The sequence below is a fragment of the Sorex fumeus genome, unplaced genomic scaffold (assembly GCF_029834395.1).
Source record: "Sorex fumeus unplaced genomic scaffold, SorFum_2.1 ptg000109l, whole genome shotgun sequence".
NCBI classification, from domain to species: Eukaryota; Metazoa; Chordata; class Mammalia; order Eulipotyphla; family Soricidae; genus Sorex; species Sorex fumeus.
This window is the reverse complement of record NW_026606166.1, coordinates 372072-392867: the sequence shown is the minus strand read 5'-3', so window position 1 is coordinate 392867 and position 20796 is coordinate 372072. Positions and strand designations below refer to the sequence as shown.

General features: G+C 43.2%; 1 protein-coding gene across 8 annotated transcripts in view; it reads right to left on the bottom strand.

The window, feature by feature from the left end:
- LOC130042730 (GTPase-activating protein and VPS9 domain-containing protein 1) overlaps positions 1 to 20412 on the bottom strand; it is a 53785-nt gene extending 33373 nt beyond the window's left edge. For 2 of the 8 annotated variants that reach the window (XM_056134913.1, XM_056134916.1), the window contains exons 1-9: positions 20196 to 20412; positions 18522 to 19365; positions 15526 to 15612; positions 14351 to 14485; positions 13068 to 13257; positions 10339 to 10419; positions 9030 to 9190; positions 5096 to 5225; positions 2898 to 3023 (exon numbers count right to left, since the gene is read on the bottom strand). In XM_056134913.1, coding sequence (XP_055990888.1) covers positions 2898 to 3023; positions 5096 to 5225; positions 9030 to 9190; positions 10339 to 10419; positions 13068 to 13257; positions 14351 to 14485; positions 15526 to 15612; positions 18522 to 19365; positions 20196 to 20380 — 1939 coding nt within the window. In that variant the 5' untranslated portion in view covers positions 20381 to 20412. The remainder of the gene's footprint in view (positions 1 to 2897; positions 3024 to 5095; positions 5226 to 9029; positions 9191 to 10338; positions 10420 to 13067; positions 13258 to 14350; positions 14486 to 15525; positions 15613 to 18521; positions 19366 to 20195) is intronic. The other 6 variants (XM_056134915.1, XM_056134919.1, XM_056134918.1 and 3 more) reach the window with 4 other exon arrangements.
- Positions 20413 to 20796: the final 384 nt, after the last annotated feature.

The window sequence follows — 20796 nt, the reverse complement described above, 5'->3', positions numbered from 1 at the left end:
TCACAGGCACTGGGAGGGTTGGGAGCGAGGTATATTGGGGTTCTTCTTGGTGAAAAATAAGTACTGGTGAAGGGAAATGTGTGTGATGATTGCATGACCGAGACTTAAACCTGAAAGCTTTATAACTTTTCCCACAGTGATTCAATAAATTAATAAATTTAAAAAAATTAGTTAGCATGCTACTTACCCTTTTTTTTTAATGATCGATACTGAGCATAGTCCCAAAATACTGAATTCTCCTCTTGACGTAGTATATGGCTATTACCTTAAAGGTAATGCTTCCCTCCCTGAACCTAACTTAGTCCATGTGTTCTTCCTTCTGGCAGATTAACGAGGACCACGGGAGCAAACACCTGTCTCCCTAAGGTCCGGTGCAGGTGCACTCCGACCAAGAATGATCTGCATTTCCCCTCTGTGAATGCGCACGGTCTGCTGTCTGCTTAGCCAATAGAAGGAGGAGGAAGCATGCCAGCTGGAAGGCTAAGACGGCAAGAAATCCTAGGAAACATCTGCGCCTGGGTTCAGGGAGAGAGCTCAGGGGGCTGCAGCACATGCTTGAGGCCCGGGTCTGCGCCCAGTCTCCTCCTGGCCCAGCAGGTCTAGGGATGGCCCTGGGGCCCCCACAGCTGCCGGCCAAGCAGCACTTTTGGAAAGGGCTGGTTAACTCTTTCAACTTTTCCTTTTGTTTTGTTTTTTTGGTTCCGGGACAACACCCAGTTGTGCTCAGGGTTTCATTATGGCTCCGCAATCAGGGATCAGGGAATCATCCACCGTGTCAGGGATCCCCCCTGGGTCATCTGCATGCAATGCAAGTGGCCGACCTGCTGTCCCATACTTGATACAATGATAAACTGATATAGTAAAACTCAGTATTACTTTTGTGTTTTCCTGATTGTGAGGGCCAGACCTAGCAATACTGGAGGCCAGCAGGGCTGCTATTGGAGGAGTTGTGGACTGCATGTGTGATAAACACTCAATTCTGGATCAAAACCAGGTGCTACAAACGCAAACGTGTTTTCCCAGTCTGAGCTACAGTCCTAGCCCCTAGCATTAGTTTTATTCAAGTAACATATACAACAACTGGCATTACTCTTCTCCTTTCTAAAAATGAACTGAGTGGTTAAATCAAGTAAAAGGGGGGGACGAATATACAGAGAACAAGGAAAGAGACCAATCTTTACAGGCACACTTAATGTACTACATGCATATTGTTTATGAGGCTGTATTCCTGAAACTTATACAGTGGTTACAATGTACCAATACCTCATTAAATTTTTCTTAAAAATATAAACATGTGGGGCCAGAGCAGTAGTGCAATGTGTAAAGTGCTTGTTTTGGTGCACCCTATGGTCCCATTGAGCAGATGCAGGGATAAGCTCTGAGCACAGTCAGGTGTCACCCCAAATCCAAAATAGAAATAATAATAAAAATGTAAATGAACCGAATAAGGATATCTAGAAATTAGACATGGGAAATGGCTTTTTTTTTTTCAGCTTCCCACAATTTTATATGTACTGAAATATAAGATAGCACAGTGGTAGAGCATTTGCCTTGAGCGCAGGCAGCCCAGCCGAGCCGGGTTCGATTCCTCTGCCCCTCTCGGAGTGCCCTGCAAGCTACCGAGAGTATCTCGCCTGCACAGCAGAGCCTGGCAATCTACCCGTGACATATTCAGTATGCCAAACACAGTAACAAGAAGTCTCACGATGGAGACGTTACTGGGCCTGCTCGAGCAAATTGATGTACAACAGGTGGACAGTGTGTCTGACAGCTGAAATATAAGAAAGCCAGCTACAACCCAATGCTCTACCATGAAGGTGACCAGTATTCTTCAAGTGAGCCAAACCAAAGATTATTTTCAACAACCCTTCCTACAGCATGACAGGAAGCCACTTAACATACCTGACAGCTCTTGGACACACACTATAGTTTTCCAGCCTGCCAGTCTATCCCTTCACCTACAATGATCAATCTCCATGAAGCCTTTATGGCTATGCTTTTTTCCTAATGAGCTTCCCCTATACAACGTGACTCTACAATCTCAGACAGAACTGCAGAAATGTTTTTAGGATAGTTAGGGTAGTATGGGGTTTGTCTGTTTGTTTGTTTTGAAAGGGGGGCAGCTGGGACACACAGTGGTCCTCAGGGGTTGCTATGGCAGTGCTACATGGGGAGCCAGGGGTCAAACTGGGGTCAGCTGCATTCCAGGCAAGCACCTTAATTCCTGTATTGTATCTCTGGTTCCACTTTTATGATACTTTTAAACACTGGTAAATCATTTTCTCCCTCAAAGTTCTTTAAGCCCTGAGTAATTATTTTTTGTATCCCTTAAAACTTAAAATATTAGAGAATGTAAACAATTCTATCATTTTATGCAATCGAGCTTGCAAATAAAATACTATTTATTTTGGTTTGGGGCTATTCCCAGCAGTTTTCAGGAGCTACTCGTGGCCTGGTGCTCAGGGGCAGGTACTTAGAGGATCATGCAGTATCAGGAATCAAACCTGGGCATCACACTGCAAGGCAAGTACTGTACCACTGAGCCAAGTCCCATATAGTTCCCTCAGTCCAACCAGGAGTGGTCCCCAAACAGGAAGAAAAACAAAAAGGAACTGGCCTGTGAGACAGCAGATAGTACAGGAGGTAAGGCACTTGCCTTACCTGTGGCCAAACCCAGCTTGATCCCTGGCACCACAAACAATCCCCTATCACTGCCACGCGTGGCTCCACCCCACCACCACCTCCACCCAAAACATGAAAAACTCTAAGTATCCATGTGTGTTGGCCAATATTCAACTTCAGTTCACTCTTACTGAACGCATCCAGTGCCAATACCACAGACCACCCGACGACCGGCCCAGCGCTGCCCTCTGAGCACACACACGCAGCCCCTTTACCTTGCTCATGTTCCAAGAGCTGCAGGGCTTCCACACCATTACTCCCAGAAGGTCCTGCTCCAAGCTCTGAGACAGACTCTCCCTCTAGGTCTAAAGAGGATACTGAATTGGATCGATTTGATGGACCTAGAGAAATGTAACACTGTCAGTGATCTTTGTTTGACATCCTGAGCCACCGTGCAGTTTTCCACGCCATCACATGACACCAAAGACTAACGCGCTCCCAAGGACCGAAGAGACAGCACCGCGGGGAAGGTGCTTGCTGTGCATGCAGCCAGCCAACCTGGATTCAACCCCTGAGACCACATATGGTCCCCCAGGAGAGATCCCTGAGCACAAAGCAGGAAGTACTGGCCTGAACACAGCCAAATGTGGTTCCAAGCGCCCCCCCACCCCACACACACCAAGATTAGTTAAGAAAAAAATAAAGTGCTCTTATTACTAAATTTATATCTTAAAAATGTACATGTTCTCAATAGGGCCAGAGAAATACTAACAGAAGGCCCTTGCCTTGCATGCAGCTGACCTGGGTACAATCCCCAGTACAACATGTGGTCTCCTGAGCACTGCCAGGGGTCACTCCTGAGCACAGAGCCGGAAATAGCCCCCTGATCACTATCAGTGTGGCCCAAATCCCCAAAATTGACACGTCCTAAAACTGAGTAATGAATGAGAGGAGGGTGCAGGTAGAGTTAGCACAGGGTAAAGGGGCACACCCTGCACATGGTAGGCCCTGGTTCAATTCTTGGCACCTAAGAATTGCCACACGGGTACAGTCTTGGAGGTTCCCCAAGCACCACCAGGGTGATCCCCAGAACCAAAGGGTGCAAGCGCTGAGCACCATGTCGGGCCTTGCATTGCCCATGGGCCTCTGAAGCACTGTCTGGGAGCCCCCCACCCCACCAAACAGAAAGTCCCTATGCCCTTTAAGTTAACAATTTTGCTTCTAGAAATAAATCCTTGGGATCAAATAAAAATTCGTCTAAGGTTCCATGTTACAAGCCGCTTACATCTGACGAGTAGAGTGACCTGCATGTTTAATCATAGAAAAAAAATCTGGTTTTGTTTTTATGCCACACCCAGCTGCGCTCAGGGTTTACTCCTGGCTCTGCACTCAGGGCTCATTCCTGGAGCGTTTGGGGAGACCATACAGGTCAGGCAAGCTCCCTACCCACTGTTCTGTAGCTCTGTCTCCATAGTAAATATTAAAATAAATTATAAAAATATATACAAACAATAAATAGTAATTAAAAAAACTGAGGTTAAAGAAAATAGCCACTTACAATCTCATTACTTAAGAATGTTAAATTACAAAGGGAAATTTACTGTTTCACAATGAGAAGTTATAGAAGAGAATAAAGGTCTTGTTATAAATAAAAATGTTTAAAGGCTATTAATAAAATGGTAAGATTAAAGATGATTCTAATTCTTTTTGAAATGTCTAGAATGAACGCACATTACTTACATGTTTCAAAAAGTTAGAGAAAAAGGAAGTTATGTTTCATTTTTATTTTAAAACACTAGTAAACTTGAATTTTCCTTAGGGCCACAGCTGTCAATGGCGGTGGAGGCTCCTCCTGGCCCCGTGTTGGGGGCAGCCTGGGGGTTCCCAGCAAGCATCGAACGGGCACTGGCCCTCTGAGCTGTCTCCAGCCCTTACTTGAACCTCATGCATTAAACAAAGTTTGTCCCAGTACATGCAGAATGGCACACTCTTACTTCCCAGTTGTGGCTTTTGACTTTTTATTCCATTTCCACTGTATCTTTCTGCTTCATAAAAGAGCAGACAGACATGGAAATATCTACACAGATATGTGTAGATAAGGAAATGCAGACTGTTACAAGTACATGCCATGTTCCGAGATACCAGTGAGCCCCCTTCTCACTGCGGCATGCATAGGTCCCTCTAAAGGAGCACTATAAGCTTCTAGAGAAACAAAACTTGCTATTACTCTACTAAAATCCCAATGAAGATTTATTTCTTCTCCATTATATATGACCAAGGGTCTCTTGCAATCTTAATTTTCTTCAAGAAACAATCTTTGCAGCCAACTGTTCACTATCATTAGAGGAAAACTTCATTACTCTCCTCAGTGAGAGGCACAGATGGCATAATTATAATTTATAAGGCTCCTTTAAAGAATGTAGACAAAATATTACTTGAACCACACAACTCCTTGAATGAAGTAACCCTTCACCTTCAGATATTCCTTCCAGATTATCACTGCAGAGGGAAAAGCGCAAGGTTTTATCAGGTTTACCGTGGAGTTTGTTTTCATCGACAGGGACATCTCCTTGTCCTCCATCCGAAAGCTGCATGTTTAGGACCTGAAACATAAAATGTCATGAGTGTACCATAACACAGAGATCATGGAGAAGAAACCAAGCCACAGCAACTGCAAATCTAAGTTCTTTATATCAGATTTTCACTTCAAATTAAAAGCCCATTAACGAGGTTCTGACCAAGCATTTAAGTACCCCTGGAACTTATATGCAAACAGAAGCCCATGCCATTCCGCCCATCACTCTGATATCAGAACTGGGAATCAGCCCCTGGGTGAACACAGCTGGGACTGTAGGAATCAGAAGGCTTTGTCAGCAGGTCAACCCTTCTTGCTCTGCTAGATACCAACTACACGACCCTGTCTAAGTTATTTACGCTTGCCCAGCCTTAGTTTCTGCATCAACAAAATTATGACCGTAACTCTTTGTACACCAAAGAGTTACTAAGGACTAATCAAACATGAAGGGGCCATGGAGCTAGCTCAAAGGGCCGGAGTATAAGTGTGGCATGTGCAAAGCCACATGTCCAACCCCAGGCACCACACATTCCCTAAGGACCACCACGTGTGGTCCTGGTGATCCCTGAGAGCCTCTTCGGGGGTCCTCTTGGCACTGATGGGCCCACACTGAACCATCCAGTCCACACAGCTGGGAAAGTACTGCTGAACGTGACCCCAAGTGAGCACTGCTTTGGAGACCCCAAAGATAAAAACAAAAAGATACATATAAAGCATCTGCGATGGTAAAACAACATATTAAATTTGTAGCACATTTTATTCAAAAGCTTCTAAGCTGATTCAACATGAAAAAACCTGCATACAAATTGTCTTGTTGGTCACTAAGATTAAATCAGTGTCCATGGACTTTCCGTTCTATCACCATGTCCACAGCCTCCCCAGAAACTCAACTGTGACTGCACAACTCTGCCCAGCTCAGAGCTAACAGCTTTTTCATAGCGTTTTCTATTTGTTAATTTCCAAATGACATAATGACATTCATTCCCCAGAGGCCCCATAACTCAATGTTCTATGTACTTCTCCAACTTAATAAGGAACTTAATGCTTTCTTAAGAGTCACACCAAATGATTTAAGCACCCTTGGAACTTGAACATAAAGCCACTAGGCTTTTGGGGTCGTGCTGGGGGATTAAAGAATACTCCCTTTAGGAAAAATCACCAAGAAAACCTCTTTAAGTGATATTCTGACCCTGCATTTTAAATGAGCAAAGTTTTTTTTTTAATGTTTCTATATATTCATGAGTATGATGTATAAAGTCATTTTAAAGTAGAACCCTGGGGGCTGAAGCAACAGTACAGCAGGTAGGGCGTTTGCCTTGCACACAGCCGACCCAGGTTCGATCCACAGCATCCCAAAAAGTTCCCTGAGCACTGCCAGGAGTTATTCCTGAGTGCAAAGCCAGGAGTAATCCCTGTGCATCCCCAGGTGTGACCCAAAAAGAAAGAAAAAAAATAGAACTTTGGGTTTGGGGTTCACAGGCTTGGCATTCACACTTTGTATTCAGAAGCCCCCGGTTCAATCCCTGGCCCTGGCCCTGCACTGACCCCCAAGCACCTCCAGGAGCAGGTCAAAGTGCTAGAGTACACTGTTTCACTCCAAAGCAAAAAGAAGAAGAGACTCTTTCCCTATTTGCTTCAAATTAAAAACTGTAGCACTGTAGCACTGTCCTCCCGTTGTTCATTGATTTGCTTAAGTGGGCACGTCTCCATTGTGAGACTTGTTACTGTTTTTCACATATCGAATACGTGAGGTGTTATCTTGCCAGGCTTTGCCATGCGGGAGGAATACTCTCGGTAGCTTACCGGGCTCTCCGAGAGGGGCAGAGGAACAGAACCCGGGTCAGCCACGTGCACAAACATAGAAAATCTTAATTTTGTATTTTAAGACAACTTAGACCCTTAAATTCATTACAGCAAGTGATCCATGACAATCCTTGGGAAAAGTCTTTTTTCGTGTATGGCACGTGGAATCAAACCAGGACTCACAAGACTTGTTTCAGCTCTCCTTTGATTGCTATTTCTATTCTTTCTATATAGCATTGGCTTTTTAATTTCAAATTTCAAATGACTCTTATGTAAGTGAATCCTATTAGAGCAGGGGAGGTTGAACCATACTCAGCCATGCTCCAGGCTTACTCCTGATTCTGTGATCAGGGATCACTTCTGGTGCAGCTTGGGGAACCATATGTGGTGTCAGGGAGGGAACCAGGTCAGCCACATATAAGGCAAGCACCTTACCTGCTCTATTATCTCTATGTTCTCCCAACCACCTACAGAAGTGACCCCTGGGTGCCGAGCCAGGTGTAAGCCCTGAGTATAGTTGGGTGTGGTCCAAAACCAATTATTTGCGGGGGAGGGGGGTCTTCAATGCTTTTGACAAATACCATCTGTAAAGCTGCCTCGGTCCTGGGGGGAGATCCTAAACAAGCTTAACTTTGGGAGTCTGATCAACCCTTTTCCTGGCATGCTACAATTTTTCCTTACTGTTTTGATTTTGGGCCCCACTCAACTATAGTCAGGAATCACTGCTAGCAGGCTCAGGGCAGTCTTGGGGGACCATGATGGGCATCAGGAATCAAACCCAGGTCAGCCAAATGCAAGGCAAGTGCCCTACCTGCTGTACTATTGCTCTGGCCCCTCATGCCACAATTCTGAAAACTGTTTTATCATCATTTTCTCAACTACTGTAACTGGTCCCTCCTTCCCAGGCAATCCCTGAATCACAGCACTCACTGTTGAACAGTTGTGTTGACTCAGCTGTTCTTTCAGGAAGGCACACAGGCTTTTTTTCCTTTTTTTTTTTTTTTCAGGGAGCTACAAATAGGAGGATCCCACCATTCAAGAGGCAAGAGTTCTTCTATCTTTTTGCCTCTGTCACAAGCTCTTCTGTTTATAAATACCTTAAAACTGATAACAATACACTCAATCCTAAAGTATCTTACTTCCTTAATTCTCTTTTCAGTTATCTCTTCCACTTCTTACTAAGTGGCCAAAAAATAGCATTTCGAAAGAAAGCTTAGCTCTTGAGAGCATTGTAAGGAATATATCATTATATCATTATAAGGAATATCATGCATATTATTATACATGATACACATTATACATGATAAGGAAACAAATATAAAATGTTTCATATAAGTCACTAGGACAGGCTCTTTTAATTCCATGACATAATTTTCTCGCTTTCTATCTCTACACTACTGCTATACTAAGAAAATTCTATTTTGGTGAGTAGCTGCTAACTAGCTTCAGAACTATGTGTGTACGTGTGTGTAGGTTTTGGGGTCACACCTGGTGGGACTCAGGGCTTATTCCTGGCTTGGTGCTGAGGGACCTTTTGCAGTGCTGGGGATCAATCCCAGGTTGACTACATGCAAGACAAGCACCTTACCTGATGTTCTATCTTTGTACAGGGCACCCAGAAGCGCAGATATACTAATGTGAAGGGTCTATAGAATTATTAGCAGGAATTTAATGGGGAGGGGGGGGTTTTGGTTGGTTGTTTGGGGGACGGGCCACACCCAGCAGTACTCAGGGCTTATTCCAAGTTCTGTCTGTGCTCAACGGTTATTCCTGGCAGGCTCAGAGAACCAAATGCAGTGTTGAAAATCAAACTGGGCTGGCCACATGCAAGGCAAGCACCTAATCCCTGTACTAGCTCTATGGCCCGGTGATTAGTGTTTAACAGTGAGTCACTCAGGCACACTGAAAATGGCAAGACAAATTCATTAAAGGCATATTGATTATAAAAACAGACTGCGCTGACTAGAAGAGCATCTAAACTTCTAACTTAATAACTGTTAGGTTAAATGCAACTCTGATGCCTCCGTACCTCGGTTTCTGACATCATCCCTGGAGTGAGCTGTGGGCCTGTCCCTAGGGAAATGACCAACACTTCTTCTGGCTGTATTTCCTGGATGGTTTCCTGAGACGACCCTTCATGGTCCATGTGTAAGTCCATAAGCACATTGGTGCGGCTTTTGCTCCGAGCTGCTAATGAAAAATTGAGTTCAAACAAGGTAATTTAGGGGACAAGACAAAAAAAAACCAAAATGATAGACTAAATACCAAAATTAATTTTCTATTAATGTAGACTGTGCATGCACAAAAATAAAGTGATGAAAATATGAATGAGAAAAGTACTAGATCTTCCAAGATACTCTACTGATGGTGAATTCAATGGTCCTTTAAAACTAACAATCAGAAGCAATAATCCACTGAGTGACAAATAATCCACCAGCAGGTCAGCAAGCACATCCAGATCTATTGAAGAGTCAGGGTGACAAGAAAAGCATCACCTTATTTCTTCTCAAGATAACTGCAATACTTTCTCCAGCAGAATGATTTAAATGCCAAATGTTTCCCGAAGAATTAAGAATTTGACATGGAAATCTTTCTGAAATGCATTAACCTCTTCCAAAGACGCAGGAGTGATTTCCTGGTGTTTAAATGCTTTATGAGAACATTCTAAACTAATGACAGTTCTGATTATTTTGGAGGATTTTGTTCTTGTCTGTAAGTAATGCTTTTTTTCTAAAATAATTTATCATGCAGATCTTTCAGAGAGATCTGGGCACTGAAAGCTGTAGAAAGACTGTGACAATTTCTCTAAGTTTTCATCTTCTGGGATGTTTCAATTTTCTTTTAGGGTATAATAAAATTCATTAAACCAAAATACTAACTAGAAATTCTCTTTCAGCATGAAATCACCAAAAGCACAAACATTTGGCAAAAATAATCCATAGTAACAAAAGCCTTTCAATGCCACTGGGGTAAAGGCTTGAAGAAGAAAATACAGTCATTTTTTCGTCAGCACTACCAAGCCGGCATTGATCAATATTAGGCTCAAAATTCAGAGTACACAACAACTTCTAAAACTTCTAAAACAGGTTCAGAGACCATAGCTAGGAACAGAAACGTTCTTTCCTCAATATATTCTACCGAAGTAGATGTGTATTCAAATCCAACTTAATAAAAAACTACATGAACCTTAAATTTAAACATTTATCCATTATAAAAATGCAAGTAATAAAATGTAGGCAGCGTTTACACAAAGCAAAAGCAACATGCAAATGGAACGCACATTTATCAACCATTCCTTAGGTGACAGTTAGAGGAGAGAAGCACAGCCTATTACCCACCAAATGGGGTTACTAGAGTAATGTGAGCAGTGAGGTTGGTGGCTGAGGACTCCCAGGCAGTGATGGCTGCTAACTGTTGTCCTGGGATGCGAGAGCAGTAAACAGAAAGAAGGTCAACCCTTTGAACAGTGGACACTTTCCAGAAATATGAAATAAACACAATGAACAAGTCCTATGACTATGCAAAATAACCCTGGCCAAATAACGAAAATTTACTTTCCAGCCGCCCCATACTTAATGAACTTCTGGATGAAATGAAAGAACTAATGTATTGGAGTGAAAAAGTGAAGGGGAAAAATTCTCTGGTTTACCAAAAAAAGTGTATTTCTTTATATTAATTAAGTATAAACTGCATGTAGTATTCAAAATTGAGTAAGGATTGGCAAGACAGATCAGTGAGGTGAACATGTGCTTTCCATTTGAGGCCAGGTACAGCCCCTGGCACGACATATTGAAAGTAAAACTTCGTTTTTGTCAGGTTACCAGAAAGACCGTAAAGCGGGAAAGGTGCCTGCCTTGCACACACCCAGGCCAGGTTTGACCCCAGGCACCACGCAGGGTCCTCAAGCCCCATGAAGAAGGATCCCTAAGTGCAGAGCCAGGAATAAGCCGTGAACACTGACCAGTGTGGCGCCCCGCCAAAAAAATAAAAATAAAAAAACGTATTTTCTCTACTTTAATTCTGAAAATAACTGGGTATGACAAAAATCAAAGCCTCAAAGCCTTAAAGAAATAATGGTACATTCCTGTGGATATAATTCCATTGGGCCAAATGCAAGGTAGATTAGTTTTTTTTTTAATGACAAATCTTTTTTTTTTTTAGTGAAATAAAACAATTTTATTTAAAGAAATTTACTTAAAGATATGTAAGGGGAGAAAGAGTGAGGGAGGGAGGAGAGGGAGACTGGGGGGGAGGAGAAAAGGGGGGAAAGAGAGAGAGAGAGAGAGAGAGAGAGAGAGGGAGAGAGAGAGAAAGAGGTGTTCAAGAGAGAACATGGGCTTTTCCAGTGTGGAAAAAGTCAGAAACTGACAATGCGTAACAAATCTGCTCCTGGAAGTTTAAAAATTAAATCCCAGTGCTAGGGAGATAGCTGAATGGCTGGAGCGTCTGTGTCACATGTCACATGCTGAAACCCCAAATTTGATACCTCATTCCACAATGGTCCCCTAAGCACTGCTGGCAATAAGCCCAGCACTGATCCGGAAGTAATCTCTGAACACCACTGTGTGTGAAATAAACAGCCCTGCCTCCAGAAAAGAAATCCCATTCTTCAAAATATGAGATATAATACCTAATCATGCTCACTAACTATTGCAGAACATCTTAATACCATTAAAATCTTGGTAGTGGAGACCACTCTTACACATACGAGATATTGGGTTCAGTGTCCAGCACGGGGAAAAACAAAAAAAAAAACTGTACCGGGGTTATGGGACATGCCTCGGATTCAGTCCCCCGCACCACATGGCATTCTGAGCATCATAGGGTGAGGCCCGGTGGTCCCTGACACTGCAGGGCTGGAGCAGCACTGAACCTGAGTGTCCTGGCACTGAACTGCTAGCCTGGTAACCCAGTTGGCTGAGCTAGGAGTGGCCCCGAGGTCCTCTGGGCACCACACAGGAGGCCCCAAAACAGTGGCACTAAAGAACCCTGGTCCCTTACCTAAACAATCTTTCCTCAAGAAATAAAAGGGGGAATAAAAAAGAGAGGGGGGTGAACCCCAAAACCATTCTTTCTAGTTTATTCAAAACTCCACGACACCAACTCAGTCCCCACAGCCCGAGATGCGTGTCTCCACTACATGCTTAGGACACGCAGGTACCAGCCTCTTCTCTTCACCTAGACTTCTGACCCCAAAATTGAGAATAAGAGCTTTCCTAAGATTTCTGTACTCCAGTGTCCCACCTGCAAGAGAGTAATGATACCAATTATCCCAGGACTTTGTGTGGCTTGAGTGAAACACATATAAGTCCTTATCAGTGTCTAGCACATGGATACTCACATGGAGCGAGTGGGTGCACACAGGTGCACACATGTACCAAGTGAAATTAAACCTATTTCTAGAGATTAACCTGCTTTGTCATTGCACTCTAATACTTTAAAAAAACTTGACAAAATCAAATAAAACCTTTGCATTATTTTATAAAGTAAACAAAGGACTGATTATTAATACCAATGACAGAGAAGTCACTATTTTCCATTGCATACTGGAGGAAACATCTAAAGTATCATTTTATCACATTATTATTATTTGGAACTTTGTATAACGGGCAGACTAGATAATTTTAAAAAGGGCTTATATGGTATTTTAAATTCTTTTTAAAGAAAAGACTCTAAAATCTGAGCAGATCTAAGTTGTGGGTAGCACGGAGGCTAGTGAGATAGTATAGCAGGTAAGGCACTTGCCTTGCACGCAGCCAACCCAGATGCAATCCCAATTCCATGAGTGATCCTTGAGCACAAAGCCAGTAAGCCCTTAGTTCTGCTGGGTGTGGCCCCAAAACAACCCAAAAACACAAAATCAAATTAATTATAAAAAAGAATATCCACATAAGATTAAAATCTACTGATAAGCCTTACTTAACCTTTAGGATTTGATGAAACTGAATCAGGATTTGTAAACAAGAAGAGAAAGAATTTTCCAAGTTACTTTTAAAACACCGAGCCTAAAATAGGTTAAGGAACCCTAGGTTTAAGGGAGAACCTCAATACGGAAAGTCCTCTTTACCTATAGGCAATCGATTCTTCTTATTTGCGGGGGTCGTTGCCGGTGAGAGCTGGGGAGTACTGTAGGGCGTCATTTCTAGGCTGCTGCTCTTCCCTGGCTTGGCCTGGGGTAAATTGGCCAGTAGATTGTCAAGAGCCATTCTGTCTTCCCTCAGCTGATCTCCAGACATCACACTCTTCATAAAATTCACCTGGCAAAGGAAAAAGGCTATCAGCTAGAAAAGATAAATTTTCAATCCTGGTATCTATTTCACACACGATGTACTCATCTTTGTCTCTACCCAGTCTTAGGTAAAAGACTTCTGAGAAAATCCTATTAAAAACTAAAGTCTAGGGGCAAGAACAATAGCACAGCGGGTAGGGTGTATGCCTTGCATGTGGCCAACCTGGGTTCGATCCCCAGCACCCTATAAGGTCCCCCTGAGCCTTCCAGGAGTGATCCCTTAGTGCAAAGCCAGAAGTAAGCCCCGAGCAAAGCTGGGTGCATCCCCCGAGCAAAACAAACCCAAAAAATAGATAAAAAATAAAGTCTGGGACTGAGCCTAGCAGGTACAGAAGGTAGGGTGTTTGCCTTGCATGCAGCCGACCCAGGTTCAATCCTCGACACTCCATACAATCCCCTGATCCCTGCCTTCAATGATCCCTGAGCACAGAGCCCAAAGGAAGTCCAGAGCACTGCTGCCTGTAGCCCAGAAACAAAGATAAAACAAGTCATGGGGGCTAGCGAGAGCACTCAGGGGTCAGGGACGTGTATTCAGTCTCTATCATGGTAGCCCCCCTGAGCACCACTGGTTGTGGCCGTGGAGACTCCAGAGGGGACTTGGTGATGGCCAGCACAGCATTACTGAGTCCAAGAATAGGACTGCTGAGCCTCGGGGTTGGAGAGAGGGCCTCCTTGCCCACGGTTGACCCGGGTTCAATCCCAGGCACCCCATATGGTCCCCAGGTCATCACTAAATGTGATCCCTAAGCTGAGCCAGGTACAGCACAAAATCATAACAAAAAGAACTATTGAGCCTGGTTGCCAAAGTATACTCAGGAGCTGACCCAGACATTCACTCCAGTCCACCAAAGTGAAAAATAATAATAAAGTCATAGGGCTGGGGAGAGCACCAAGAGGCAGAAAAGACACTTAATATAGTACACGCAAGGCCCAAGTTCCATGCCCAGGACCACAAGTCCCGTCCCCGCCACACCCTCGTCCAGGTATCCCCCACTCACATGTCCCCCCACTCACCCAGATTTTTTTTTAAAAGTTTAAGACAATAAAAATGAAGTCATTACCAGAGTTAGAAGCTGACTGTAGGTTATGTAAACCACGGTTCTGCTCAAACCTTCCAGAAGGTTAACGGAGGACAGAGGAGGCGTCTCCACTGCACGGCCCCCAATGACCACATCAAGGAAAGCAGCAACACAGCCCTGTTATAGCAAGGACATCACAATGAACCCCCACAACACGGTAGAAGGTAAGCCAGCAGCCAGGAAGCGTTTCTGAAAACCGTATTGAACCCAGTATTGAAGAAAACAAACTTTATAACTCGAGAACAAGCTCCGAGACAATCTGGTGAGCAATAAAAGACTGATCTCTCTGCTACCAGTCAGGAAAGGGGCGGGAAGGGGTGAGTGGGAGATCAGATATAGGAATCTAGAAAAATACACAAAAAATAATAATATCAAAAACCTTTTTAGGGGGACCAGAGCAATAGTACAGCATTTGCTTTGCACGTGGCTGACCCAGGTTTGATCCCTGGCACCCCTGGTGGTCCCCCAAGCACTGCCAGGAGTAAGCCCTAAGCAGAGCCAAGTGTCTCAAAACCAAACAGAAAGAACCTTTTAAGGAAGAAATGTAGACTAGAATTCAGAGGTGAAAGGGAAATTTCACTGGATAACCTTTGAATTTCCCCGTAGGGTGAACACACAGCCTACTCCAAATATAATTAAAATTTTATTACTATGTGAAACAACACTACAAAAGCTAACCAGCAGTTAAAAGGCTTAGTAATAAAAGCTACAATTCTGTTGATTCATTTATACATTTGTTTTTGTGACATTTTAAAGAATCAAACTTAAAAACACACCATTGATAGTTCTTTGATTCTAGCTACAATGGCATCTCCTTAATGTTTCTAGAAATGAGACCTAGTTATCTTTGTTTTCCACTGAGGTTCTGTGATTTTCCCTGCCATGACTGGTGGTTCCCATGCACTAATTTCACCACCCCACCCATCACCAGAGTCCCCACCTCCTTCCCTGGAGACCCTGTTATCTTTATGACATCTTTGACGTGCTGCTGGGCCAATACCTTATACAACATACTTTACACACAAACCACAAAATAACTGCGACCAATATTTCACTGATAACTTGCTACAGGCAATACTTAATGAACAGAAAAATTAGGCTCACACTTTGGCAAGGGTCTACAACATCATTTCACACTACGCAGTCTTCATGCTTACTTTGTCAAATTTTCCCAGGCTGCTCTTTGTCCGGGGATCCCCCTCTTCCGAGCCAGTCATTGCTAACTGCTGCAAAAGGCGGCCAACCTGCAAAGCGACAGGAGAGAGACACTGAGCTGGGCTTTCCAATTCCCGTGAAGCCTCCCGTTCATTCCAAACATCTCGCTGGAGAGACTAAAAATCAGTGAAATGTGTATCTTGCTTCGATCAGTTTTTTCTGATGCCAGTGCTGCATTTTGTATTAATTAAGCCACATTCAAGTGAGCACCAACAGAGATATATGCTGACACTGTATTAAATTGCTACTGGAATGACAAAATTTAAATGACAAGTACATTAAAAGAATAAAGTTTCATGTTTTCACAGCTAACAATTTTTTTTTTCGTTTTATTTTAGGGATTTTTATATGGTTAACTGCAAAGCATGCTAACATGACAGAACATATTATCATTAAATTTTTTTTTTAATTTAAAAAGTATTGATTTTTAAATCATTAAAAATTTTTAAAACTCGGGGACTGGAACGATAGCACAGCGGGTAGGGTGTTTGCCTTGCATGCAGTTGACCCGGGTTCGATTCCCAGCATTCCCTATGGTCCCCCAAGCACCACCAGGAGTAATTCCTGAGTGAAGAGCCAGGAGCAACCCCTGTGCATCGCCGGGTGTGACCCAAAAAGAAAAAAAAATTTTAAATCATTAAAAAATTATTTTAAAAAATTAGAAAAGAAGGGGCTGGAGCAATAGCACAGCAGGTAGGGCATTTGCCTTGCACGCGGCCGACCCGGGTTCGATTCCCAGCATCCCATATGGTCCCCTGAGCACCTCCAGTGTTAATTCCTGAGCACAGAGCCAGGAGTAACCCCTGTGCATTGCCGGGTGTGACCCAAAAAGAAAAAAAAAAATTTATAAAAGAAAAATTATTCACAAATAATTGAGGAACCCAACCTCCTCACAGTATTCTGAGAGGTCTGATATAATTACAAATTCTCTTAAGAAATAATAAAACAGGGACTGGAGCAACAATACAGTGGGGAGGGCATTTGCCTTGCACACAGACAACTTGGATTCAATCCCTGGCATCCCACATGGTCCTGTGAGCAGTCAGAAGTGATTCCTGAGTGCAGAGCCAGGAGTAACCCCTGAGCATCACCAGGTGTGACCCAAAGAGCAAAAAAAAAGAAAAAGAAAGAAAGAAAGAAAGAAAAATAAGTATAAAATAGAGGCTAGAAGCAGTACAGCAGGTAATAAGCTTGCCTTGCAGGTGCCTGACACAGGTTCAATCCCTGGCACTCCATATGGTTCCCCAAACCCTGCCAGGAGTGATCTCTGAGCACACAGCCAGGTATGACCACAAAACAAAACAAAATAAAAAATAGCACTGTAGCACTGTAGTCCAGTTGTTCATCAATTTACTCAAGCGGGCACCAGTAACGTCTCCATTGTGAGACTTGTGACTGTTTTTGGCATATAAATTATACGATGGGGAGCTTCCCAGGCTTTGCCGTGCGGGTGGGATACTCTTGGTAGCTTGCCGGGCTCTCCAAGAAGGGCAGCGGAATTAAACTCGGGTCAACCTGGTCAGCCGCGTTCAGGGCAAATGCCCTACCTGCTGTATTATTGCTCCAGACCGAAACAAATAATAATAACAATAATAATGAATGGGGCCACAGAGATAGCACAGTGGGTAAGGTTCTTGTCTTACATGCAGCCAACCAAGGTTCAATCCCCAGTACCCCAACAGGCCCTCAAACACTGCAAGGAGTGATCTCTGAGCACAGACCTAGAAGAAGTCTTGAGCACTGTTGGGTGTAACTCCCCGCCCCACCACACACATTTAAAAATAAAAAGTAAACTAGGGGTCAGAGAGATAGTATAGCACCTGCTTTGCAGGTGGACAGCCCAGGTCTATCCCTGGCATCACCAAGAGTGACCTCTGAGCACAGAGCCAAAACTAAGCCCTGAGCACCATCAGGTATGGCCCAAAACCAAAAGAGAACATTAGTAATACAATTAAAAATAGTACAGCAAAAATAACGCCAATGTAGATGGAAAAATTCTTTTCCTGAAACTTCTAGGTCCAGACTGAGTTTCAGGACTTAGAATCAAAGACTCAGGAAGAAAGATCCGGCTTGGCGGTGTGAGAATCACCAAGCACAACACCCTGGGTTACTTAGATCCCCAGCACGGCAAAGAGAGAGAACATAGAGCAGGGTCTGGTGAGTTTAGAAAGGCAGGTGAGTGCCTGTGTGTAACACATCCAAGGCACAGAGGAATGTCCTGTAATCAAACGCACAAACATGTCTGCAGAAAAACGCATAAAAATGTCTGCAGAATATTCATTAGCAGTAAAAGGAATAAGCAACAAATACCAACAGCCCAGCATTAGTTCAGGTGATACTATAAAAAAATATATGACCCTTTATTTTCAATCATTTGGGATTTTGAAACGATGGAAAAGGGATGATGAACTTATTCCAGAAAACAGAACCATGCATTCATAGTAAGCAAAGACACTGTCTGAAAATTAAATGATAGGGTCGGGGATATAGCTCATTAGAGTAGAGGGCATCATGTCTCACATATCTCAAGTCCTGGGTCCAACCTAGATATCAAAAAGCATACATATATAATAACCAAGTTTTATTTAAAAAAAATTGAGTCACTAGTAAGGGTGCTACACCTGGCAGTGTTCAGGGCTGACATTTCAAAATGCTCGGCTGGAGACAATACAGAATTAAGGCACTGGCTAACCCCAGTTTGAACCCTGGGCACCCGCTATGGCCCTCTGTGCATAGAGCCAGGTACAGCCCCTTGAGCACTGCTGGGAAACCCCCAAAACTGATTTTTCAAAATCCCAATATGATTGCTTTTATTAATATGAAGCACATATGGCAGTTTGAGGAAGAAAAGGAATGAAAAGAATATGTTACTACCCTCAGTTTCTTTAAACTGACTTTTAAGGAATTGCCTCATTTAGTATCAACAGCAAAAGTATACCTGCATCAGATTAAATCTTGCCACTTCGTTAATGGGAGCATCGGAAATGATCCCGTACTGCTCTGGGTTGACAACTGCAGGACAGATGAAGCAGGCCAGCAGGAGGTCAGTACACATTGCCCTGACCTCCCCTACTTCCAGCCTGTCCACACAGGAAAGGGTTTTGTACATCTGCGACACGATCCACCGCAAACTATGTGGAAAGCAGTATGTGTTCTGCTTGAGATAGCCGATAAACTTGTTCACCAAAGCCACGAGCTTGGCCTCATTGGAATCCACCATCTCCTGAACCTTTTGCCTGAACCTCTCTGAGCCTTTTTCTCCAAAGAGTTTTTCCTGTTGAGCCGGGGAAAACCGCTCAATGAGCTTGTTTGGATCCGTCTCCAGGTGATCTTCATCTTCAACCAGCAGCTGCATGATTGGCTCATGTAAAGTAGCTGTGAGGAAGAGCTTGGCAGAAAAGAGTCCTTCAGAAAAAAGCTTAAACAAGATGCTGAAGGCACAAGTTCCTCGCCTCAAAAGTCGCCTAGGGTTGTCACTTTCTTTAAGTTCAAATTCAATCAAGTATCTCAAAACCTGAAGGAGGTAGCTTTCATCCTCTTGCATAATGCAGTTACCATAGAGGGAAGTAAAGACTGTGTAAATAACACTTTGTGTGTTCTCCTGATTGAGTTTCTCTCCGGCAACCAATGAAGAGGCAATGAGCCGAGGGTTTTCCCGTAATCGACTCAGGAATTCTCCATAAGCAGTCTCCTGAAATCCCAACTGCTTATATCCATCAACAAACTGCGTATCTTCCAAAATCTTGGCATGCTGGCAACATTCAGCGGGGGAAGCTTCCGCACTAACGAGCAAACAAGCAAAATTAAAAAAAAATTAACAGCCTCAGTGATCTGATACGTATTCTACACTAAAACAGAAATGTGAGCTGACTACAGTCTCAGCAATGAAATCACTCTGAATTCCTAAAATGTTTTATTAGGCCATCATGTTTTTTAATGTGTTAAAAAAAAAAAACAAACACAAAATACAAAGGAGGAAAAAATGGAAAGACAAAGTCTTTAACCATGTATTTTGTGGGAAATAAATTCCCTCAGTACAGAATTATAATAGCTGATAAGATTTAAGGCCCAGAGGACTCACTCAAGGTCTTCTGCGCATGCCTTGCATGCTTTGCATGCGGGAGGTGCAGCTTTGTTCCTCAGCATCTCCAAACAGTCAGAAGAAGCTGCTGGGACCACCAGGTGTGGGCCACAAACAAAGGAAAACTGAGAAAACAAAACCTTTTCCTGGGCTGGAGAAAAAGCGTGGGGTTAAGCCACTTGCCCTAAACGCAACTGACCAGGGTCCAGTATCCAGCACCAAATATGACCCTTGAGGTCAGAGGCCGGAGGAAGCCCTGCTCTGCCGAGTGTGACCCAAATCCCACCCACCACACCCCACTCAAAATTTAAAAAAAAAAGTTTGTTTTTCTTAAATACCTTTTCCTTGGGCCAGAGAGAGAGTACAGTGGGTAGAGCACTTGTCTTGCTAACAGCTCACCCACGTTCAATCCCCAGCAACCCATAAGCAACCCCAAGTACCCCCTGGAGTAATTTCTAAGTGTAGAGCCAGGAGTACCCCTGAGCACCACTGGGTATGGCCCCAATACAAAATCAAAAACCTTTTCCTTACCTGGTTATAATAAGTCGATCCAAATTAATTCTCTGTTGCTTAGCAATCCATGCTGTCCGGTACAACTTTTCAGCTGTCTTAAGTACATCTGCATTAAGCCTTTGAATGAGCTGCTTCTCAGAGTTTACATATAAGCGTTCCTGTTTGAGGTGATGGGCCAAAGTATGAATATCCAGTTTCACCATCTTCAAATGTGGAAAAAGATCCAAAGGTTGGTCACTAAGAATTGAAAAACAAATGTTAAAATTATGTCACTAATTTTCCAAAATTAAAAAGGATAGGAAATCATATGAATTAGGGGACACACAGTATCACAGCTAACTCTAATCTTTAAATTAATCCTTTCAGCCATCTGACAAGGGGTTGATATCCAAATATACAAAGCACTGGTTGAACTCCACAAGAAGAAAACATCCAACCCCATCAAAAAATGGGGCGATGAAATGAACAGAAACTTTCTAAAAGAAAAAATCCGAATGGCTAAAAAGCACATGAGAAAATGCTCTACATCACTAGTCATCAGGGAGATGCAGATCAAAACAACAATAAGATATCATCTCACACCAAAGAAACTGGCCCACATCCAAAAGAACAAAAGCAA